The sequence below is a fragment of the Gambusia affinis genome, linkage group LG22 (genome assembly GCF_019740435.1).
Source record: "Gambusia affinis linkage group LG22, SWU_Gaff_1.0, whole genome shotgun sequence".
NCBI classification, from domain to species: Eukaryota; Metazoa; Chordata; class Actinopteri; order Cyprinodontiformes; family Poeciliidae; genus Gambusia; species Gambusia affinis.
In genome coordinates this window covers 22,198,613-22,224,073 of record NC_057889.1, presented here as the reverse complement: position 1 = coordinate 22,224,073, position 25,461 = coordinate 22,198,613, and the positions used below count along the sequence as shown (strand labels likewise).

At 40.2% G+C, this 25,461-nt stretch overlaps 1 protein-coding gene across 2 annotated transcripts; it reads right to left on the bottom strand.

Annotated features, from left to right (window-relative positions):
- Positions 1 to 982: 982 nt before the first annotated feature.
- On the bottom strand, positions 983 to 22,535 carry LOC122824866 (gamma-aminobutyric acid receptor subunit rho-2-like). 2 transcript variants are annotated; one of them, XM_044105701.1, is made up of 10 exons: positions 22,180 to 22,535; positions 19,483 to 19,554; positions 18,474 to 18,580; positions 8,534 to 8,601; positions 6,106 to 6,329; positions 5,946 to 6,028; positions 4,233 to 4,373; positions 3,611 to 3,763; positions 2,854 to 3,062; positions 983 to 2,728 (listed from the first exon to the last, which is right to left on the bottom strand). In XM_044105701.1, exons 1-10 carry the CDS (start codon positions 22,299 to 22,301, stop codon positions 2,414 to 2,416), a joined length of 1,494 nt encoding a protein of 497 aa, XP_043961636.1. In that variant the 5' UTR covers positions 22,302 to 22,535; the 3' UTR covers positions 983 to 2,413. The 2 variants fall into 2 exon arrangements, with proteins under 2 accessions (XP_043961636.1, XP_043961637.1); XM_044105702.1 differs by lacking the exon at positions 22,180 to 22,535 and adding an exon at positions 19,701 to 20,351.
- Positions 22,536 to 25,461: the final 2,926 nt, after the last annotated feature.

The window sequence follows — 25,461 nt, the reverse complement described above, 5'->3', positions numbered from 1 at the left end:
GAGAAAGTTATTTAAATATGACAATACTTGGTGTCTTTTTTTCATAATTTGATGACACATTGAATGGAAGTACCACAGCATAGCCAGCAGATGTCAGTAGAGTCCAGGAATTATGGTGAAAATTGAGATTTAAAACTTTAAGAGTCTTTTAGAAGTTGGTCAAACTGGCAAATGTTGCTGAGTAGCTCTAGAATCGGTTGAGCTTGCAGCTCAGATGATGATGACGTTGGCAGTCAGGGGAAAGCAATTTTCAGTTTCAGAGCTGAGAAGGGAAGAATAATAGTAAAAAAAAAACCAAATGACTAGAAAACCTGAATCAAAATGTATGACATGGTAACACAGATATCCTTAAAAAACAACATCCTCATGAGAATTGTAGACAAACTCTTTGCTTTGTTGGGACTGTATGCACACATAAACGTCAAGTTTTAGAGCATTCAGACTGAGAATCAAGCACAAAATCAAAGCTATGAAGCCTCAGGAGAAATCAAGAGACTAGAGCAGCAGGAGATCCTAATTTGCGCACACTGTTCTAAGCACACTTCTTACTTTTCTGCCAGCTCACATCCCCTTCTCCCATCAACTCCTGCTGATAGCACAGGGAACTCTGGATTTAGTCCATAATTAACATTGTACTCTAAAATGAGCTCAGGCTTATTCTTCATGTGCCCCATTAGGTTTCCAATCATCAAAATATTTTATATAAAATGCCAAAAGGTCTTTTACTATCAGCTGGTTATGAAAAGGTCTTACAAAAACAAGCCTGCCTCTGTTATTCTCAACCTGAAGGTTGTTGTGTTTTCACATACTGAGGTAAATTCACTTGTACAGATTCATGTGTCTTTATGTGTGAAGCTAAAGTTGTATCAATATTCACAAATACACAGAAGGACTGACATGTGCACAGAAGAAGATTCATGGTTTTATTTTTGATGCAAACACTCATGTATTGAATTACAAGCTGCATCTGGCCAGTGGGCTTTGCTGAATGTATTTGTGAATTTTGAGACACCCCTAACATGGCTCCATCCACAAATGTATTTTTTTTAACAAGGAATGATCAGACAACAACCAATCATATAACTTCCTTGTTTCAGTCAATCATATGAATGGACCAAACATTGGGGTATCTGATGGATAAGTCAATCACATTAACGCATTCCAACAACACTGTAGCCATGTTGGAGTACAATTTAGACCTCATTGATTTCTGGCAGCGACAGAATAGCGGTAAGTCAAATATTTATCTTAACATATTTAACTACTTGTCCTCTTGTTATGATTATTAATGTTAATCACTTTAACATTAATAATAGGAGTGACTGGCTCTGTCAGCAGCAGTGCAGTTGCTGTGCCACATTGTAATGCAGATGCAGAGAATGCTCTCCACCACACAGCGATAGAAGCTCCTCAGTACTGAAAACCCAAGTCCAGCTTTCCAGAGCTTCCTCAGGAAGGTAGAGACATTGGTGGGCCTTCCTGACCAGATGGGAGGTGTAGCCACTCCAGGTGAGGTCACTGGATATATGCACACCCTGGTACCTGTAGCTGGAGACCATCTTGACAGCTGTACCTGATGACATGGGGTGGCATTAGGGGGCATAGCTCAACCACAGAGCCAGTCGCATTCTTATCTTGATTTGACACAGTAGAAACTCCCACATTTCCCATATTTGTGCCTGTTGTCCTGTTTTTAGCCTTTTTAATCCTTTGCCAACATGTCATAACTTGTTGCAACATGAGTCTTGAGATGTTCGCACCAGTTATAACACCTGTGTGGCAGTAATGGAGCCCTGCTGCTGCTGTGCAGCAAAATAATAATAAAAAAAGAATCATAGCAGCAAACCAGCAAAAGGCAAATAATTTGTACAGTTTTTCCCCCAAACTAACTGAGTGAATTGAAAAATGCTGTTGGATGCAGATAATGTTAGCTATCCAATGGCAATATAGCACATTAAGCTTGTTAACAAGAATAGGTTATTGATTTATTGTTATCCATGTTCAAAAGTGGGAAGTACTGGATACAGTCACTTGAATCACTTTCTGGGAAAAAGGGTACCTACATGAGTAGTTGTTTATTTTGCATTAATAAACAGGTGGGGTTTTTTTTGTTTTTGTTTTTTTTATTTTTTACTTGAAAGGCTACATAAAGGTTTGTTTATGTATTTCTATTAAAGTAAAAATTTGTTTTTTCTCCTCTCCCCCAAAATAAGACAATGTCCTTCTAAATCTCTCTGGAGCCAGGGCTATATGGAAGGAGAAGCTCTCTCATCTCTAGACGTCATCCAGAGCAACAGCAGCATGTGAGCTAAAAGTAGGTCTTCCCCCAGGACCCGGAGATGAGGTACAGCTTCCCAAACTGAAGGAAATATTTTCTATTTTTCTTTTGGAGCTTTATTTAAAATGGACACACTCAGCAGTACACACACCAGTAGATCAGGTTGAATAGGATGTAAGCGCCTGGGAAGATCATGCGGGAGTAAGTGTCAATGGTGTGGGTGTTCTGGATAATGCGGAAGCTGCGAATGCCCTTCTTCTTGGTCTCTGTGGACTCATTGTCCAATGTGAGATGGACCACCATCTGCTCCTGTTTGTCGGACGGATCCTCAGCTGCCATAGAGGCTCTGGTGTACCCTGCCAGACTGTTTGCATCTGCCTCACTGTACATTCCATCCAGCATCATGGTCTTGGTGTGAGGAATGCCACAAGTGCAGGGCAACGTTTGGGACTGGATGAAAGAAAGAAACAAAGAAAGAAAAAAAGGAACAAAGAAAGGAAGAAAAGAAAGAAGTCATGACTGAGTCTAGGGATTTTTTGGAACTGGTTGTTACTGATTTTGAAATCATATCATACCTGTTCCTTTAGTTTTTCTCTTAGCTTCCGGTCTTTACCATCCCTCACTGTGGTCAGATAGTTGACCGCTGCATATTCAAGCACAGAGAGGAATACAAACACAAAACTGACCCAGAGGTAAATGTCGACAGCTTTGATGTAAGAGACCCTTGGCATGGAGGCGTTGACTCCAGTAATAATGGTAGACATAGTGAGCACCGTAGTTATACCTGAAGCACAGAAAATAGAACAACTCTGTTGGTGTAGAGGTCAATGAGGGCTGCATAGAAAACACAAGAGACATCAAAGGATTTCATAGATTATTTAGTAACTTCCAGTCATGAGAAAAAGGAAATGCCCCTGGTAGTCACTGAACTCATGTAAAAAGAAAATTACAAACCCATAATTTAAAACTACAATATGTAACTTTTACAAAAATTTATAGTTTACATATTTGTTAAAATTGTCAACATGTCCTGACAGTATAATATGAGACAGATAATGCGTGAAAAGATCGATCTCAATCTCCTCCACCTCCACCCTAATACTACAGATGTTTTCATGATGTAGACTGCAGTCTGCAAAATTTTTAAATTTCAAAATTTTACCTTGATTTTCCAAACAGAGATTTTTAAACTGCCATTTAGTGAACTGCTCACAAGAACTGAACAGATGTTCATTTTCTGTCCCATCTTAATTTGTTCTGTCTCAGAACTCATAGAATGCCCTATTAAAAAGAACGTATTTTGATTTGAACCAGCACAAAGGTTTTTGTTACCTAAAGAGACCCTGGCAGGAACAGCCCTGCGGTCGATCCAGAAGGACACCCAGGACAGCATGACCATCAGAGTGGCAGGAAAGTACGTCTGCAGCAGGAAGAAGAAGATGTGCCGCCGTAGGGTGAAGTTGATGTACAGTCGGTTGTACCAACCTGGAAAACAGGAAACGACGCAAACCAGTTATTTGGTGAATGTTCTGATGAACAACCCCAGATCATGTTGCTGCCACCACCATGTCTCACTGTGGCTTTGTTATTCTTTTGGTGATGCTCAGTTCTTTCTGGGCCACCAATAACTTTTGAAATTGGAATCCAAAAGTTCCAGTTTAGTTCTTTCAGATCATAACAAACTCTCCCACTCCAGCAATAGGTGATTTATACTAGTTCCTTATGCATCTTTGCAAAAGTAAATATATTAATAATATTTTCTTATGTATTAACATGCACACTTATTATTACATAAATCTAATTTATGTCAAATTAGATTTGTCATAAAGCCCAATTACAGAATGAAGATTCAAAAACACAATTGTATAGAACCCTACTGATATTTTGTACTTCATAAATGCTTATACAATTTACACCAGACAGATGTACTAGGTAATTATACACATAAAAATACCTGTGCTGCTGTAGAAAGCCAGTCTGGAGGTGGTGTGAAACTTCTGGATGAGAAACTGAGATAAAGAGATCCTGTCGTCTGTGCTCAGGGACTCATCCCCACTTTTCCAGTAAAGCATCAGGTCTTCATCAGTGTAAGCGTCTGAGGAACAAAAAGCACAACCAGAGCAAGGAGACACTTTGGATCAGAGGCTTTTAGCGGTTAACATATTTATTGAAGGTTTTCATTACACACATACAAACATACCAGAGTTACCAATGAGAAAAAAATAAAAATAATAATACCAGATCAACCAGTATAACTAGGAACCATCTATTCAACCACATTTGTAAAGTGGAGATAGTTCAGTTCTTAATTCAGAAAATAATTAGGACTATACATTTTTTTTTTTTTTTTTTTATGTTTGGTGAGGAGATACTATTATGCAAGCTAAATGATAGTAGCTTCATAGTTTAACTGATGATGTTACATGACTGCATAATAATAATAATAATAATAATAATAATAATAATAATAATAATAATAATAATAATAATAATAATAATAATAATAATAATAATAATATTTTTATGGCTGTGAAGGAAAGCAGTGCGTTGAAAGTTGAACCATGGTTCTGGGAATATTTACAGAGAAACTGTTAAATCTGGAATTTGTAACTGACATCTAGAACATCCCATTTTAAGGATGGGCCAATCGGTAGATAACGATGTTAATACTGATATATTGTGCATCTCTACCATGTTACTGCAAAACCTCACAGTTCTGTCAACAAACCAATAAATTCGAAATGAGTACTGAGATGCAAAACTAACTTTTCAAAAACAATTATCAAGAAAAGTGGCTGCATATCTTGGCAAACTGCAGATGAGAGTATTTCAAAAACATTTCCTAATACCAAACGCTTCCATAATAAAAATACACCTGAATTCTCCTGATGTACAGCAGGAAATAAACTCACCTGCAGATTCAAGACTCCTTTTAATTAGATTTACTGTACAAGAAATATCACTATTCAATAAGAGGTGAGAGGAAAAATTCATACTGAATAAAATTATACAGTGATATCATCACAATCCTGTTGGATTGCACAGAAGAAGCTGGCTCAATTAAAGCTGGGGTAGGTGACCTTTATAGCAAAGACTTATTTGTTAAAACTATCACTATGTCATGACAGTATAACACGAGACAAAATAAGATCAATCTTCACTGATTTAATTGATCTTTAATTGAGCTGTTCCTGTCTCTTTCTTTGTCAGTGCCTTTGAAAGCTCCATTTCCTATCAAATGTTCCAAGGCGCTCATGCTGAATCAGCAACACGTGTGCTAGTGTATTGAACTAAATTGCAGGTATGATTTGATTTAAAGAAATGCTCATAGGTTTCAGTGGAAATTTAATACAGAAGCATTTATGTTTAAGTTGAAATAGTAGCATAAACGTGAGGAGGCAGGGAAGAAACTTTAGAAGAGGAACAAAGGCTTTCGATGTGAAATCCCTTTACGGTGAAGATGAAACAATCAGATATACATTATTAGCAACAGAAAGGATGTCAGCACAGTGACTGAAAAAGCACGGGATCTTTAAGGAATTCTACAGAAAACAATTATCTTCAAACTGCTGTTTCCACTAAGTGAGGTTGGTTCATAAGCTTTTGCCAGAATATCCATAGTCACTTGTAATAAGAAGCACAGTGAGACACAAGGCTGTAAACTCACAGCTCTCCAGCTCCAGAGTGCATGTCTGTGAATCCAGAGGGAAACGACTGAAATCCATGTTGCAAGCAGCAGTAACTGTTACCCTGAGGGATAAAGAAAGGACAGTGTAAAGCTCAGCAGCATGAGAGCCTGCCAGCTTGGATTTAGTTGGGTTTCTCACCTCAGACTGTACAGAACATGGCCATCTGGAAAGACCCTCAGCATGATGTTGTCGGTGGTGGTGTCATGGATGAAGGACCTCTTAGAATGGACGAAGAACACATCAGGGACCCAGATTTTTTTCACTAGGCGCCCATCAAATGTCATGCTCTTATTTGTGGCGCTTGGAAAAGCCAACCTTTCGTCCTTCCAGTAGTGCCTTAGATACAGAGTCATGGTGAAGTCCTAAGGGAGGGGGATAGAGGATGGGCGGCATAAACAGATTCAGGATTAAGTGTCAGTAGAGGCACTACTTGCTTGCTTTCTCTAGTTTATCAAATTCCTCCAGGATTACAGCAGTCTGACCCATGCCAGCTGGATTATTTAGTTATGTCGGGACCAAATGCACAAGCTCTACAGACGTGTGAAACAATTGTTCACTAAATCATGTAACTGGCCATGGTTTCTATTGATCCAAGCTGATTGGAGTGTTGTTGCCTCATGTTACCCTGCTACTTTACATCTGAAGGATGCACTGCTGCAACGCAGCAGCCCTGTGTGACGGATCACTCTTTGCCCCGTTCTCCTCACACCATTACATAAGACCAGATCACTTAGAAATAATAGCTATGACAACACATTGTACTATTGGCATACACCAGAAGAGAACCTCTGCTGTTGCATAAGAGGAGAAACTGGACATGTCTCAATTAAAAATAACAACAAAGAAATTCATTCAGCTGTTTCAGCACCAAAGTGACAGAAACAGAAAATCTAACAGACACATAATGATAGAAATATTTCTAAAAAGTTAGAAAATAAATTACACTGTAACTAGATAGACAATTTCTGACATAACTGTAGATGCTTGGTTCTGAAGGATTACATCAAATGTGAATATTTAAAGTCTTTAATGCTTCTTATATTATGTATTGTAATTATTTCTTATTGGAATATTATTTATTGCTTATGATTTGTTCAATTCTGCTGCTTTCACAGATATAATTGGTCTAGTGTTCTGCTTTTAATGACTTTAAGAAGAGAAATAATAATTGTAATTATTCCAAAATATTTAAAATCTAAATTAGAATATATTTTTAAATTTAAAGCAGCTTATGAAGTAAAATCTCTGTGAAAATGTTTTCTTTTTCATAGGAAGACAAGCAAGACCGTTTTTATCTCCTAAAAATGTGTCAATTTACTCTCACTGTTTATTGTAAATTATGTTTGGCAGAGAAACAAAAGTTTGTGGAAACAACCAACACATAAGATGGATATAATTTTTAATTCAATGTTTAATACCTGAATTAACTGACTTAGTACACAGTCATTTGCTGTATGTGAGTTTTAAATATCTGCATAGTACAGTCATATTTCATAAATTTGAATGCAGCTAAAAAGTTTGTTTATTTCACTAACATCTTTAAGTTCACCAAGTGAAACTTAAAAATGGTCAGAAGGTGCTTTTGAAGGTACCATTTTCTGCTGAAAAGAGAGCAACAACATGACCTGAAAATCACATTTCACTATACTAGCTCTAGTTACTGAACTATATGTTTTTATTCAACAGTAATGAAAATGTTTGTGTAAGATGTCTGGTCAGTTTCAGATCATTTTGAATGATGTGAATACAAATTAAAAAAAAGGATGAAAATTTGGACAAAGCAGCATAAGGTCATAAAAACCAGCAAATGATTATGACTCAGAACTCTGCATACTTCAACATTCTGATTTAATGTCATTACCAGCAGCTACGGACTAGAATCATTCATGTTCTTCCTTCTGTTCCAAAACAACTAAATCCACAACCTTGGGATCCAAATTAAACATAATCCTCATGCGCCCTTGCAAACGTGAGATTATACAACATCATTTTCCGTCCAATTTATAAACAGAGCAGAAGGCTGATTTAATTACATCAGTCAAACCTGTTTTAATTTATTCTGATGATCAACAAAAGAGTGTTCTCAAAAAGAGCTTGAATTTTACTTGAATTATCATAACTTTACTCAGTAGAGGATTGCTCTGTCACTGTCAGCTCCACAGTTCAATTTAACTAAACTAGAAATTATTCTGAGCTGCATGTAGTTGCTCCTCAGAATGGATAAAGTATGTTTAATTGAATTGAATTTTGTGCTGGAGTTAAAATTCTGGCAGTGTAACAAATTTGTTTGGTAGTCAAGCATTTGTTTACATGCTGTTAGAGAAATATTCCTGCGCCGACTCATTAGCTGCAGCAACTGAACAGCATCCTGTCCCTGTGTTGCAGCAGAGGTCATTTGTTTCAAACTTCCAATCTTTCTAATCTGATAACATCTGTTATGTTGAATCTGGCTTGTTTTTCTTATTTGTAATTATCTGCTGCCGGTGAAATTTTTACCTTCCCTTGACTGACCCGATAGTGTGAAACTGGTTGCACTGCGTGTCATTCAAACATTCAAGCAGCATACCATGTCAACTTCAGATATGCTGTCCAAACTCTCCACCTGAACATCCACTCCAACTGGGACAGCTGGACCTGCAGATCAATACCAGAAAGCTCATTATCAGCATTGCTTTTTCAGTTTTAAAGTTGCACCATGACGTTTCTACAAAGTGCAGATATAAACCAGCGTACACTTTCCATTTTTTCCCTTTGCTTTGAATTCTTTGAACTCACCACGCATAGTGGTTCTTAATTACTAGAGGTGAGCGATATTGACAAAAAGTAATATCACAATATATATATATATCTTTGAAAACCTTCAGAACAATATCACAGACGATATTCCACATTTTCTGCTTTTTTAAAATTATTGTTGGATTTGGCCAAACAAATATGTAACTTCAAAAGTAATATCTTCAGTGGAGCTGAAGATATTACTTCAGCTCCACTGAAGTAATATCTGTCAGTGTTTAGATTTTTAGCTCTCATGTTACGGCAACTGCAACCGCACCCCAACACTCCACCCTCCTCTGCTGCAGCAGTCGAACAACAGAAACTTCTGTAAATTCTTTTCTTACTGCAGGTAGCAGCTGATTCTGTGAAAGTTAGACCGGTCCAGACTGTGGACCAGCTGACTAGCTTCTTCTTTGTTGTAATGGTGCAGAAAGCATTAGCATGTAGCACAACTGGTGCTACTGTAAACGAGACAATACGGCACACCCCTCACCTCACATTTGTTTTGGGCTGTTGTAATCAGCTGAGTCTTCCCAACATGAACTGTATTCACATAATAATGTAATATAGCACTTTTTAACATGCTTAAAAGCCCAATACACCCTTCTGAAAAATAAATATAAATAATATTAAATCTTAGCATACTTGAAGTCAGACTAATCATCATTATACTTCAAGTTTGTTAAGAATTATTTAACTTAAAGCATGCTATTTTGGAATAACTAATTTTGTGCTTAATATATTATAATTCTAATTATCCATTCATCCATCCATTTTCTAACACCATTGTCCCTGGTGGGGTCAGGAGGGCTGCTGGTGTCTATCCCCAGTGAACGTTTCAGGCGAGAGGCGGGGTCACCCTGGACAGGTCACCAGTCTGTCGCAGGGCAACACAGAGATAGACAGGACAAACAACCATGCACACACACGCGCACACACCCACACACATACACACACCTAGAAGAATTTAGAGACCAATTAACTGTGTGAGGAAGCCTGGTCTAGTTAATCCGGAGAGAACACATGCATGCACAAGGAGAACATGCAAACTCCATGCAGAAAAAGCCAGGGCCGGGAATCGAACCAGGACCTCTTGCAACAGTGCTGCCAACTGTGCCACTGTGCAGCCCTAATTGTAATTAAATTGTAATTAAATTGTAGAAACATTTTAGAAAAAAATTAAGTACAAGTGTACTATTACCATTGCTAAAGTGCAACAACTAAAAGTATAATAGTTAGAACATAAAAAATACAATCTCCATGCTTGATTAGTATATGTTAAATGCCATTTTTGTGAAAGAATTACACAAAATGTATTTAGAATGTCTTCTAAATATAGAAGCATTATATATTTTATATTACTAATGTGATCTCAGTATGCTCCAATTAAACCTTTAGTTGATTGTAATTGCAGATGAAGTACACTTTTATTTATTTGTCAATGTAATTTATTATTCTGCTTTGCCACTTTGTTCTTTACATGCTTCATACACACTAGAGTACTACAAACACATCAGGCTATTGGTTTAAAGAAGGATGAACAACACACTTTCCAGCTGAAAAAAAATAATCACATTTTATATTCAATATATTCACATTTTTCAAGAGTACATTGCCAATATGCTATCACAGAATTGTACTTTAACAAGTATATCTACTTGATAACCCACTAAAAATGTATTTCAGAAAAGTACAGCATATTTAAAATGTACTTATATATATAATTTTTTCACAGGGGCTAATGTGATGTATTAGATGTTGAATTAAAATGAGCTGAACTGACATGGACTGAGATCAGGTTCAGACTGAATTCAGCTCATTATTAATTATACAAGCTAAATAACAGTTAGTTCAAGTCAGCTTAATTCATTCTATTAAACACAGTTTCATTCTGATCACTTTGGTTCTGGAACAAGCATTGAATCAGTTTGACCAAACAAGAGTAAATTGGTCTGAATGGAAGTGAATCTTTTGTTTTATGCCAACTGACCTGAATTGACTCTAATCTGAGTTGGAGTCAAACTCTATAAATATCTGAACTAAATCAAATGAATTGGCTGTCAAACAGCCAGTTTCTGATAAAAAATAAATAAGACGGTTTTATTCTACTCATGATGTCATCTGCTTCCTTGTTATGAAGCGCTCCCTCGTAAAATAACAGGATAGAATACTCTGTTAAGCCATGACTAATAATACACATCATTTCACACAATGTGTTTGATTAAATCGTTGACAGGATTCTGCAGTTTACTGATGTGTGTTGCTCAACTGACTGAGTGGATAAGAAATAAGGACAATTTGGGATTTAAAGGGATCTGGAAGAGTATCCTACTATCCTGATCATTAGTAGAAAAAAACAAACAGACAGAACCTTCTGTCATTTGTTCAGTGCAGTGACATTGGCTGCTGTGGTCTAGTTAATCTGTGGAGCCGTATGGGTGCCAGCCTTACATAACCCACGGCCAGGCAAATCTGCTACCTGGAAGATGGGATATTAACTCCTGCCCAGTTCCAGCTGTCGGTCTTGTCCTCCTTTCTCTTACTCACACCATATGCCCCACAACACGTGCCGAGCACATTAAATCCTGAGCTTCAGCTGATGTGACATAACATCAGACACCTGCTGAAAAAGCAGAAATGAGAAGCAGAGGTCTGTTTCTGCCGGTGCCTCAGCTCAGCCTGCAGCTGCACACGGCCACAGCTAGACTCAGAAAGCTTTTCAGAGCAGTGTGTGTTCCCCTGGTTACAGGGTGCATGAGCGTTTGATCCAAAGCTGTTTTGCTGTTTTGAAGCACTTCTTTTTTTTTTTTGCATCAGCAAATTTTCCCAGTATTCACTAATTCTTAGATGACACCTCATAGTGTGTCAGAGCAAAGCTCCACTCCACAGCTCCTGATGACTCTTTATGGCTCTTAGCAGCACTTCAGTGTAATGCTAAAGTGCATCCACTGGCGTTTTCTCATGGCCAGAAAGCTACACCGCCAACCCACCACACACACGCACACACACCCGTACACGAAAAAACACACACGCACACACCCTCCCACAAACACACACACAAACATCCAAGAGCAAAGAACACCTCAAGGCAAATTAAAATGCAACTCAATCTGTGGGCCCAGGCTGCCAAAGGAGTCTTAATGATGCGTCTTTTCTTTTTTCAGAGCTCTGCCAACGCCCAACAGCTTGTATAATTCCAAATCGTCCTTTTTAAAATGCAGATATTACATGACCACATGAGCACAATAAAAAATATAATTTATTTGTTTCCATACTTTGTCATAAAAGTAGCTATATTTAGGTGGGTCTGAGATTTCAGTTAAACAGCTGATTCCTTTTTAATTAAGCTAATTATGTGAGTCATTAAGCAAGCAGCCTTTCTGTTCCTAATTCAGAAAGTTACACCACTGTCTGTATAATAACCACTGCGCTAAGAAATTCAATTGACTAATGTTGGTTATTTGCAAGCACATATGTTTTAAATGGTCCATGTCTCCAGGCTGAATGTTGGCAGAATGATGTTCTGTCCTTACTGCTTATCCAGTAATAACTCAGAAATAACATAAAACACGATGCTAAAACATATGTACAATCAAAATAAAGGTCAACTATTTTGTTATTGGGATCCATGGGAAATGCTCTTCATAAGTCCAGCAATTTTAGTTACTAATAAGCCAGTTTGCATGCAGGGAATTAGAATTTTGTGATGCTAATATAAACTTGAGATAATTACTAAATATGACAAGACTACCTTTAACCCAACATAATACCCAACACAGTTTGTTTAGTAATTCATTAATTTCCATCCCAGCTGAGTGTTTCATATTTTGCACAATTTGATTTGACATGTATTCACTTTACATCTGAAGCCACGAACAAGTACACCATGTAAAGTAACTCTATATATTCTATATACAGGTGCACTTAAAAGGAATCCCAGCTCTTTATTTCTCCAGTCAAACTCAGCGTTCACAGAATAATCTTCATGTCATTTCTACAGATGGTGATGACACCCATCCCTCACTCATCTGCTCTCGGATTAGCAGCTGTAAATCCGTCACCGGTTCATCACGCTTAGCTCAGACAGCTAGGCCTATGCATTACAAGCGTAAATCCAAAAAGGGAATTCCAGTGATGCAATGCATTAGAGTCGATATTTCGGGAGAATGTCTCAGTGCTATTTTTAAACAATTATGGACTAATGCATGGTGGATCTATATGTTTTCATCTATGTTTTTCAACCTAACGCAAAGAGGAACAAACAGCTGTACCCAAAGAAATTCAAAAGCAACGTGATGACAAATATTCTCCATCTCTTCCACTGTTTGAATCAGGTCTGACCAAAAGGAGCTGGTGCTGTTGATTTAGTTATGACTCTTGAAACAGATCATAATCCTGGACATAAACGTTTTTTTAATAGGTAAACATTAATAATAAATCTATTTTAGATTCTGTTTTGAACAAATAAAATTAACTTCACTATTATACTGTTTACTGTTTGAAAAAAAGCATCTGGAACAACCGCATTTTACTTGGTTGTGTTTCCAGAATCCTGATCAGAAAGAAGGTTTCAGTTATTATGGCGCAGTCAACAAAAAAGAAGTAATTCTGTAAGAAGCTTTGATGAAACTAAAAGGAACCAGAGCAGCTGTTTAACTCACAATTTGCCCTCAGTCAGAGGATTGCACTGAAATCTCTCTCCCTGGAAAGGGAATGGGATGCTCACTGCTCACTGTTTGGTGTGTCTGCAGGATCTGACAATAATAAATAAATACAAGACAAAAGGCTCCTCAGTTGGACATATGCTTCCATCTGTGGCTGCAACTGCTGTCGGAAAATTCACCATGGTCCGTTTCCTCTAGAGGTTTAAACAGAGCTGTTCTAAACAGCAAAGGGCTGGGCTCTTATTTGAATCATAAGCTCCTTATTTCAAAGAAGCAGGGGCTTTTTCTGACATTCAAGGTGCAAAGCAACCACACAGATAATGACTACAAACTGAACATGACAGCATAGTTCTGCCAACACATGGTGGCAACGGTGTATTGAAGAAAATTCAAAAAACAAAAAAAAACCCCACCTTAAACAGCTTCAGAAAATCCTGGCAGTGCTTTAGACGGATACAAGAAGCACAACTCCATGGTAACAACGAGGCGAGGGGAAGAGTTCTGTTCCAGGTTCCTCAGGGTTCTGTCACTTTACGCTGTGTGATGGAACATGGTTCTATCACTGTGGCTCTTGGAAGTATAACTTCCATTAACCCTAACCCTTACCCCATTTATGAATTACAAGATATCAGAACAAACCTCTCCTATGTGAAGAAGTAATTTTCCTCTAAACTGGTTGTGTCACCATTGGCAACAACAATTGCCATCAAGCGTTTAGCATGAACTGAATGTTTAAGGTTGAGCCACATCATTCAAGTCAGATTTAAGTGCAGACTTTAACTAGGCTACTTAGTTAAAGTCTGCACTTTAACTAAGTAGTTAAACTCACCACAACTTTTATTAGTGGTGAGTTGGACTTAATGCCAGACCCAAGTTTGTCTGAGCTCGAAATTCTCTAAATTCATAATTTTCAGATGGAGAGCTGACATTATATTTACTTGCAGCAAGGAACTGTTCAGTTGTTGGTATAATGTTCTTTTGTCTTTGTTTTAGCTTTACTCCAGATGGTGAAAACTGGAACCTTTCAAAAAGCTCCAGTTTTCTCATGTCAGTCGATAGAATATGTTCCTAAAGGTCCTGGAAAACATCAAGATGTTTTGGGGGTGGGTCTTGGTGGTATTCTTGGTCAACAGTGGACTGAGAAGTTATTGGTGAGCTCTTGGAGTCATTTTGGTGATTCCAAGAGCACCAAAATGGAACACTACATGGGTCTCCAGTGTTCCATCTTTTCTCGTCTCCTCACACTGATTACCTCTAGTCCCAAAGCTTTACATGTCTTTCTTCCCCTTTCCAGACAGATAGACCTTGCATCTCGTTTCTTTTTGAATTTTTTCTTTAATCTTCTTGAGGTCTTCTACACTGTTTCCTGCTGTCATTCAGATTTTATTCAAATGTTATCTTAATTCTACAATGTGACAGTGATAACAGGCGGGTGTGGCTCAGGAATTGAGTGGAGCTTAGAAAAATAAAAATAAAACTTTTACAGTAAATTTACCATCAGACAAAGGGGTAATTTCTGTCCACACTGTGCCAGATTGGTTTCAATAACATTTTTTGTATTCAATAGTGAAATCATCATCTGTGTTGCTTTTTGTGTTTAGTTGGGTTGTCTTTGTTTGATGGTAAAAATTAGTTTTATCATCTAACATATTTAAGTTTGACAAAACAAAAAACAAAAAAACCCCAGAAGAAATATGTAGGGAGAGAAGCCAAACTGTTGCCCTGCAACAGACTGGCGACCTGTCCAGAGTGTACCCCGCCTCTCGCCCGGAACGTTAGCTAGGGATAGGCACCAGCAACCCTCCCGACCCCATTAGGGGCAAAGGGTGTATAGAAAATGGATGGATGGATCGAAGCCAAACTGATCCATAAAAAAACTAATGGTGTTAGGGAACCACTGAGCAGAGCTACTGCTGTCAACAACTCACTTGGTGTAATTGGATATGAATCTGACTATTTGTGATTGGTTGGACTGGAGTGGAGTGAATTGAACTGTTTGGACTTGAATTCGAAGCCATCTCAATTCATTTTCATAGAATATGACTATAGAATAAAAAAGCATATTAACAATGAGGCAAGGGGAGGAGTTCTATTCCAGGTTCCTCAGGGTTCTGTCACTTTAACTCTGTGTGATGGAACATGGTTCTATCACTGTGGCTCTGGGAAGTATTACTTCCATTATTACTTCCTTACCCCATTTATGAATTACAAGATATCAGAACAAACCTCCTCTCCTTGGGCTGCCACCTTATTGTGGTGGAGGGGTTTGAGTGCCCCAATGATCCTAGAAGCTATGCTGTCTGGGGCTTTATGGGTCACCCAAGGCAGACAGTCCCTAGGTGAGGGACCAGACAAAGTGCAGCCCAAAGACCCCAATGATGAATGTAAACTTTGGACTTCATGTTCCCTCGCCCTGACGCGGGTCACCGGGGCCCCACTCTGGTTCTGGAACCAGTCTCCTTGAGAGGGGCTGGACATACTTCCACTCTGGAGTTGCCCAAGGTGAGAGGTGTCGAGCAGGAGTGGGCATACTTGTTCCTCCCCATCTTGGCACCTGTACGTTGGGGTTTACCCCAGTGAATGAGAGGATAGCCTCCCTCCGCCTTCGGGTGGGGGGTTGGGTCCTGACTGTCATTTGTGCTTACGGGCCGAACAACAGTTCAGATTACCCACCCTCTTTGAGTCCCTAGAGGGATTACTGGAGAGTGCTCCTCCTAGGGACTCCCTTGTTCTGCTGGGGGACTCCAACACTCACGTGGGCGATGACAGTGAGCCCTGGAGGGGCGTGGTTGGGGGGAACGGCCCCCCCGATCTGAACTCAAGTGGTGTTCTGTTGTTGGACTTCTGTGCTCGTCATGCATTGTCCATAACGAACACCATGTTCAAGTATAAAGGTGTCCATATGTGCACTTGGCACCAGGACACCCTAGGCCGCAGTTCGATGATCAACTTTGTCATCGTTTCGTTGGATTTTCAGCCGTATGTCTTGGACACTCGGGTGAAGAGAGGTGCGGAGCTGTCCACTGACCACTACCTGGTGGTGAGTTGGCTCCGCTGGTGGGGGAGGATGCCTGGCAGGCCCAAATGTGTTGTGAGGGTCTGCTGGGAATGTCTGGTGGACTCCCCTGTGAGACGGAGCTTTAACTCCCATCTCCGGCAAAACTTCGAACACGTCCGGGGGGAGGTGGGGGACATGGAGTCTGAGTGGCCCGTGTTCCGTGCCTCCATTGTCGAGGCAGCTCATCTGAGCTGTGGCCGCAAGGTTGTCGGTGCTTGTCGTGGCAGCAACCCTCGAACCTGTTGGTGGACACCTTTGGTGAGGGAAGCCAACAGGCTGAAGATGGAGCCCTATCGGGCCTTTTTGGCCTGTGGGACTCCGGAAGCAGCCGATGGGTACCGGCGGGCGAAGCGGCATGTGGCTCGGGTGGTTGCTGAGGCAAAAACTCGGGCGTGGGAGGAGATTGGAGAGGACATGGAGAAAGACTTCCGTACAGCTTTGAGGCGATTCTGGTCCACAATTCGGCATCTCAGGAGGGAGAAGCAGTACAGCACCCACACTGTCTATAGTGGGGATGGTGTGCTGCTGACCTCAACTCGGGATGTTGTGGGCTGGTGGGTAGAGTACTTTGAAGACCTCCTCAATCCCACCAACATACCTACCATTGAGGAAGCTGAGCCTGGGGACTCTGGGTTGGGCTCTCCAATCTCTGGGAATGAGGTTGCCAAGGTGGTCAAAAAGCTCCTCGGGGGCAGGGCCCCGGGGGTGGATGAGATCCACCTGGAGTTCCTTAAGGCTTAAGGATGTTGTAGGGTTGTGTTGGCTAACACGACTCTGCAATATTGCATGGATGTCGGGGGCAGTTCCCTGGATTGGCAGACTGGGGTGGTGGTCACCCTGTTCAAAAAGGGGGACCGGAGGGCATGCTCCAATTACAGGGGGGTCACACTCTTAAGCCTCCCTGGAAAGGTCTATTCTGGGATTCTGGAGAGGAGGGTCCGTAGGATTGTCGAACCTCAGATTCAGGAAGAGCAGTGTGGTTTTCGTCCTGGTCGTGGAACACTGGACCAGCTCTACACCCTCAGCAGGGTCCTGGAGGGTGCATGGGAGTTCGCCCAACCAGTCTACATGTGTTTTGTGGACTTGGAGAAGGCGTTTGACCGTGTCCCTCAGGGAGCCCTGTGGGGGGTTCTCCAGGAGTATGGGGTACCAGGCACCTTGATACGGCCTTCTCCAGGTCCAGTTGGGGGTGTCCTTCCCCAGGTGGAGGAGTTCATGTAACTCGGGATCTTGTTCACGAATGAGGGAAGAAGGGAGTGGGAGATCAACAAGTGGATTGGCGCAGCATCTGCCGTCTGCCGGGCGCTGTACCGGTCCGTCGTGGTGAAGAGAGAGCTGAGCCAAAAAGCGAAGCTCTCGATTTACCGGTCGATCTACGTTCCCACCCTCATCTCTTGTCATGAGCTTTGGGTCATGACTGCAAGAACGAGATCGCGGACGCAAGCAACCAAAATGGGTTTTCTCCGTAGGGTGTTTGGGCTCTCCCTTAGAGATAGGGTGAGAAGCTCAGCCACCCGGGAGGGACTCAGAGTAGAGCCACTGCTCCTTCACGTCGAGAGGAGGTGTGAGGTGAGGTGGCTCGGGCATCTGGTCAGGATGCCTCCTGGACGCCTCCCTGGTGAGGTGTTCCGGGCACGTCCCACCAGGAGGAGGCCCTGGGGAAGACCCAGGAGACACTGGAGGGACTATGTCTCTCGGCTGGCCTGGGAACGCCTTGGGATTCCCCTGGAGGAGCTGGAAGAAGTGGCTGGGGAGAGGGAAGTCTTGGCCTCCCTTCTGAAGTTGCTACCCCTGCGACGCAACCCCGGATAAGTGGAAGAAGATGGATGGATGGATGGATGAATGGATAGAATAGAATATAATAGAATAGAATAGAATAGAATAGAATAGAATAGAATAGAATAGAATAGAATAGAATAGAATAGAATAGAATAGAATAGAATATCTGAGCTGGTATTTACTGTACAGCGAAAGTAGTAGTAAATTAACTGCTATCAGAAGATGCTTACCTGCGAATGCTGGCCTCATGGTGAAGTCGTGTTCGTCCACACGCAGAAGGTGGCTAGTTTTCAGCTTTCGTGATTTGGTGCCATCAGTGATCTTCCTTGACAGAGGACTGAGAAGAGTAAACAGAGAAGCAGGGAGAAAGAATCTATGTATTTCAAACAATGACAAGGTGACCATGTTAATAGCAAAACTGGTATTTATTGCTCTAAACTACACCTCTTTTATTCTGTGCAAAGAAGTATCAAGAAATATACACTGAACTTATAATTACAGACTACAAAATATTTTTATGACTTCTTTACATTTTGCTTGAACCAGACTTTTTATGCAGTCCTCTAAAGTCTTTTTGGCCTGGTAAGCTGCTCTTATTTGAACTTTCACTGATTTTGTTGTTTTCAGAAAGGTATTTGAGTATTTTCAGATGTGTCTCAATGACTTTATGATTCCTGGAGAGCTCTGATCTGATAACCTTTCATCCACCAGATGGAGGATGAAGGATCTCTGTAGTCTGACACCTTATTGGATTTTCTTCTTTTATTTTAAACAGATTTATTTTGGTGAGTTCTTTAAGCCTGAATCTCATTTATTTTTACCACCTATTCAATAATTAATGCAGACATTAACAAAATCATGATCAGGTACAAGAACTGGACATAAAAAAATAAAAGCCAGAGTCTAGAAAAACTCTTCAGAAATCCTTGAGGCCTGTGCAAGAATGTGCGCAAAAAGCTTCTTGCCACCAAATATATATAAACTTGAAAACAAAGGTTTGTTTGTAGAATAAAACCTTCATTAAGTACATATTGGAGGAATATTAATCTGGACAACACACAATGTCCACTAAATATATCAAATCCAATGACAGTTGATTCAGTCTTCAAATGTATTGTTAGATTACATCTTAAGTTGGTCAACTTGAGGCAATATCTGGTTAACAACCAATAGAACAGTGAAATAGAATTAGATCTTTGTTGCTGAATGATTGACATTAATATTCTATGAGCTACACACCCATTCACCATGCCAGCCTCCAAGCCTGCCTTCCCAACAAGAACCACAGCATCAGGTGTTTCCCCCAGGGTCCTACAAAGACACATATTCAGGTTCAACTTGATCATGGAAAGAGCAAACAGGAAGCATGCCTGAACAGTTACAGAGTGACAATGCTAAGAACAAAAGGAGTTCAGAGTAAATGAATGGGTCATATTATGATTTCCTTTCTTTCTTACCATAATCATATTATGTAAACCTTCTGTTTACTATCAGAACTGCACAGAAAAACTGTACAGTTACATAGATGTGAAGATCTGTAGGAAACTGCAATTTCAGTGTTTTGCCAAAGAACACTTCAGTGTGTAGTGCTGGGGAAGTTGGAATTGAACTCAAAATCCATCCCTGATCCCGGATGACTACTCTTCAAACTGACCTTGGTCAAATTAAATTGAATCAAAAACTGAATCAAATCATTTCTTGGACCTCCTTTGAAACCGGTTCTCTTTTAATTGAATTAATTTTGGTTTATTTAGACCCAATCCATAAAACAGAACCAATCATTCATACATTCCAATTGATGGTAGTTTTCGAATAATGCAGTCATGTGCAGTTTGTTTCTCAAAGTGATCTTAAAGGTTTTCTGTAAGAAACCCAACAGATCACAATGAGTCATTGGCTTGCAGCATTCTCTGTTCTTGGACAATCACTTAGCAAGAGCAAAAATTGAGCTGTAATTCTGCTTCCTGGTCTGGAGCCTGGGCTGTCACTGTTTTGAAGGAATAATAAATTTCACCAATTTCCTAGAGAGAAGAAGCTGCTCCATCCAAAGTGAGATGATACTGTCTCTCTGGATCAGATCCAGTTTTCCCAAAAATATTTTCCAATTATCAATGTAACCCACATTGTTTTCAGGATTCTACTTAGACAACTAGCATTTGAATGGCAACAATTGCCTAGAGACCAGAGAAAACTACATTGTTTTAGTAAACTTACACACTCAAGCAACAGTGACACCTGATTGGTGTAACTAGGTGTTATTACCACCAGCATAAATTACTATCTTACTTTATTTTCGCTTATTCTTTGATGTGGCCCATTCTGGCCCCTGGTAAACAATCAAACATGGCTGCTGGTGTCTCTGATGTCACCTTTCTGATGGTTACCAGAGTCAGCTTCATAATGGGTGTGTTACTGAGTGGGAAAAATCTGTTAGAATCACAGATGGGTTGGTGGTGACCTTTAGGATGGGATCTAGAAGGATGTTTTCTATGTACTGTCACCCAGCCGTTCTGAGGTTACATGTATCTGCTGTGTAGGGGATTTTTTCAGTCATATCACATAAGCTGGTCACTCTACCATGTAGTGGGGTCCACTTTATGTCCTTGTGGTGTCAGTTAACACAGTGCAGTACATCACAACATGACTCTCTTCATGTCTGCCGACAAGGAAGTGGGTTGGGATCTTAAGGTTATATAAATGAATGGTTGAATGGAAAAAAAAAGATCATTATGGTTCCTTAAGTTAAACTGCTGAATAAATACACATGTTTGGAACTATTTTCAGAGACACAGTAAATGCACGTTTTTTCAGTCAGACAAGTATAGACATTAATGGTGTGATAAAGGACATCATATATCTTTTTATTTTACTATCCACTGGAAATTCTCATCTCAGGTTCACTTTATATTAATATTTATCTTGATGCTTGTTTCTGCTTGAAGGATGTTTGCCATGTTGGTTTGCTCTTCCTCTTAACGAATATGGAAAAAAAAGTTGCACTATGAAAGCTTTTGAGACAATGAGATGGGTAACCAGCAACACAAACCATAAAAAGATGAAGTCCTGGTTTCAATTGACAAATGTTTTGTTCTTCTGACTGGGAATTACAATTCTGTCTGTGAAAACATGCAACTTCAGCGTTCAGAAAGTCAGAAATGTTGAAAGGAGCACTGCTTTAGAGCAGAGGTGGTATCTAGCTAGACTATCTAGACTCAATTACATTTACTTGATTAACTTGTACAGACATGTTTTAGACTAAATTTCACCAGACACAAACACCCAAAGAAAGGTTTTGAATGTACACGAGCTCAATTTTCTAACCTTATTTTCTGTCTTCTCAGCTTCCTGCCCTTTCAGAGAATATTTTGGTAGCTCAGTGTTAATGGAAGTAATTGCACTCCTCCTGGAAACACTGTAAACACGTGGAAGGCTTTATGGTGTGTAAAATCCTGGATTTGGAAATGTATGTTTCTTATGTCTGAATGTACCAGTCTTGAAATTATGAAAAAAACAAAAAAAACAAAGAGGGGGTGTTGATTTTTTATTCTTTTATTATTATTTTAGATATTAGCTAAATGAAAACCTTAAACCTATTTGTGCAGGCAAGCACAAGTCCTCTTTCGCTACTGAATCGCAAAAATCTGTCCTCTGCGTCTGTCTGTCTTTTTACGCACGACTTGGCTGGCTCACCGCGAACCCAGGAAACAGAGCAGTCTGGATGGACATGATCAACAGAACACATCCGCTTTTGTTCCTTCTCACCAATTTAAGCTGCCCGACAGCTGTCTCTATAGCTCCACAGAGTAGAGTTCCAGACTGAGTACATATTGAAGGACGGATGGATGGAGGATGAGTGCCTTCCACTGGTCTACAGTGTTTTGATCATCAGCTCTAACCTCATGGTGGAACTGAATCTAAGAATCTAAGAATACTTACTTTCCTGGCTTGAGAGTCTCCCCCGGCTCGGACCACCGCTTCCTCCTGCTTCCCAACCTCCGGGACTCTGCCATTAGAATCAAAGACAGAAGAAGAAGCAGGACCCTGGCGTTATACTGCATGTTGACTTTTAAAGGTCCAGCGGGGATTCCACAAGAGAGACCTCGGGACCGCAGGAGGGGCGCTCTGAACCCGGTACCATCTCTTCTTTTGACGTACTGACAAAAATGTGACAGGCATGAGACTGTGCAACTTGTTCGCCACAGAGATAAAGTCTGATAAGCGCTTTGATTGGTCAAACTGCAGAGCGGCGTTTTGTCACTGGGAAGCGCGCGGCATCAGCAACACACGGCACGCGCCGCGGAGCAAAATAAACAAACAAATCGATACGACGAATCCCGGTGCTGGAGAGAGGCTGGGAGAAGCACGTCAGTTCCCCTTTCTCTCCGCTGAAGACACTCTTAGATTGGCCTAACCGCCACATTAATTCAACAAATCACTGTCAATAGCTGCATACTCACTAACACTCTGGTTCTGACTGTAGACCCCGATATATTCAAGAGGGTCCTGAGCAGAAATCAGCAACACACAATCTGGTTACACAAAAGTAGAATAAATGAAAACATAATTTAGTAGAGGAACAGTAAATATAGTATTTCAAAAAAGGGGAAAAAAATCAATAATAACACCTAGATCCAAAGAAACTGGAGAAAAAAAGAGACACATTTTCACTTAGCTCTATTATTCTGTGAAAAGATTAATGCAGCCAGAGACCCAAGTGGAAACAGAACAGTGGTGAATCTTCCCAGGTTTCCACAGGGAGCCACATAAACCATGGCTCCAACCTACTGATGGAATCATTGTCTCTCTGAACCATCTCAGTTTCGCCTCTGTCACTCCACCTCTAACACATCTGACATGATTGATCCGTCTGCTGTCCTCATTCCTGATCCCATTCATCCTCATCTCTCCCCCAAGAGAACCTCAACAGTCCAGAACAAGCACTGCATGTTTCAGAGCTATGGTCAGTGTCAACAATGCTCTTCCTGGGAGAATTCCAAGACCAGAACCACTGCTGACCAAAAAGAAGGCAAAAATCAGTTTCAACATTTGCTAAAAAGGCCTTCATGAATCCTAAGACATTGTCAGGGACCAAACAGAAAGCATAGGACACAGGTGATTAAATCAACAAGGCAGATTTCAATTTACCCAAAAATGTGACAACAAACACCTTCCACCTTATTTATGCTACTATATGGCAGCCTTTTACAGACAGCTCTGAGATCCACAGCACTCTGTCATATGATTGCTTCATTAAAGTTGTAACTGAATTAAACAGGTTGCCTATACAGTGACTGCTGGAGGTCATGAAACAGGGACTGTTTCCTCTGTCCTCTGGATGAACAGCACTGTCCTGATGGTAGAAACCAACGAGGCCCAAAAACAATCTAACATTCCTTGTTTGGGGCAGAGGGCATGACTCAGTGGCCTGGATTTTATTGATCTGTGGCTTGATAACCTCCTGGTCAATGATACAGTCCGGGCATTCTGCCTCAGCAGCAGCGAGGATGCACTTTGATGGATTCATCGTCAACCCAGCCAACCTTTGTCCTGGACAACCTTTGGTTGCAACAATGGCTGCTTATTCCAGTTAGTGCTGTGAATAACAATATCATCCAAGTAAGGTGATCGCTCCACAACTCAGAATAGGATGAAGGAAGCACAAACATGAGGGAGAGTGAGGGATCTGAACCTTGCTTTCAAGAAAACTCAGTGAAAACAGGACAAAGCAAATCACAATTTATAATGTTTGACAAGTAAACTGAAGACGGTGAGAGGAGAGTGTAAATTGTGAAAAAAAAAAAAACTATATTAATATAGACTTAATTTAGTCTTAAAGACTATGGGGAAACAAAAAGCATAAAACCCCAATTATGTTAAATCATCAGCTTTACTGTAAATATTTCATTTTGCCAAAGCTTTTTCAGTTGTTTATTTGTGTGTTGAACTGATGAAGCATCACTGGTGACTGTTTAACTTTCCTCACATAATTTTTTGGTGAGCATATTGTGTTCAGGTAATTCTGTTTTAAGCAGCTGATTGAGTTTGGAAGAAAAGCTCAGAAATGTCCCAGTGTGACCAGCAGCACAAACCAACCAGGCTGCATTGTGACCGGGAAAATTATCACCCAAGTTCTGTGAAACCAGAATGTTGGTACGAAGAAGGCAATTCCAAAAGTAATACATAAACTGTTGATAACTTCTTTTAATTTGGCACTTCAACTGGCTCATGAATTTATTGCCACTACAAAGAAAAAGAGATCATAGCAGAGATTACACTCACATCGTGCCACCACACTGATAAATGAAGCAATAATTAATGGTGTATGGACTCCATTTATTATTACCCCATGAAGACATTTATAATTAAACAGTAAATGAATCCTTTTTCTGTCTTGGTTCTCCAGCTGTTCTAATAGTAGCAGAAGCTCAAAAGTCAAACACAATGAAAGCAGAAGAACCGATCGTTCATTAAAAACTGTTAAGTTTTATCCAGAGTTACACGTGGAAGACGTGGAGACGTATCCTGCAGGGAGGAGCGTCAGCATCCTGCTTGATCAGGCAGCATCCACTGGCCTTAAAAAAAATCTTAAATCAAGGTTTTGGTTCTAGCATTCATCAACTCCTGAGACTGACGTGGCTTCTGAAGCAGATGTGGGAATCACTATCATTTGTGAGTGTGAATGGGTGAATGACTGAATGTAGTGTGAAGCTCTTGGTGTTGTATAAGTACAAGTCATTTATCACTTCACATAATAGTGAAGTGATAAATGAGTCTCCTGAAAGGCTGAGAGATGTACATCTGTTGGAAAAACGGTTTTGATGCTTAGGGCCGCTTGGTCTGAAAACAGTGGCAGTTTGATGTGTAGAAATGTAATAAGATGTGGAGCTTTTAAAAGAATGTTCACAAATGACACCACAGCTCTAGGCTGCACAGTGCTTCTTGGAAGCACAATTTGCTTCCAAGAATTGTGACTTGACTGCCTTCACTAGTGTTCAGTCCAGTTCTTACTTCAAAGACGTGGATTCTTTGTTTATTAAACTATACTCAACAGCTATTAATCATTTAGATATCAAATGTCACTATATTCAAATAATGAAGCAAACTTTTGCTACCATATAAGCACGACTGATCCTACTGAGGTGTTGAGAGCTTCACATTTTCTTCAGCAAATACTTTATAAATCAGCAAAAAGTTGTTTTCCTCATCAGATTTATTTCA

Bases quoted from the DNA above. Each gene is read 5' to 3' on its own strand.
- LOC122824866 (XM_044105701.1), bottom strand. From the start codon at position 22,301: ATGCAGTATAACGCCAGGGTCCTGCTTCTTCTTCTGTCTTTGATTCTA. The intron at 19,555-22,179 runs GTAAGTATTCTT...GTGTCTTTGTAG, and splicing joins GAGACTCTCAAGCCAGGAAA to GACCCTGGGGGAAACACCTG. The intron at 18,581-19,482 runs GTGTGTAGCTCA...TACTCTTCTCAG, and splicing joins GAGGCTGGCATGGTGAATGG to TCCTCTGTCAAGGAAGATCA.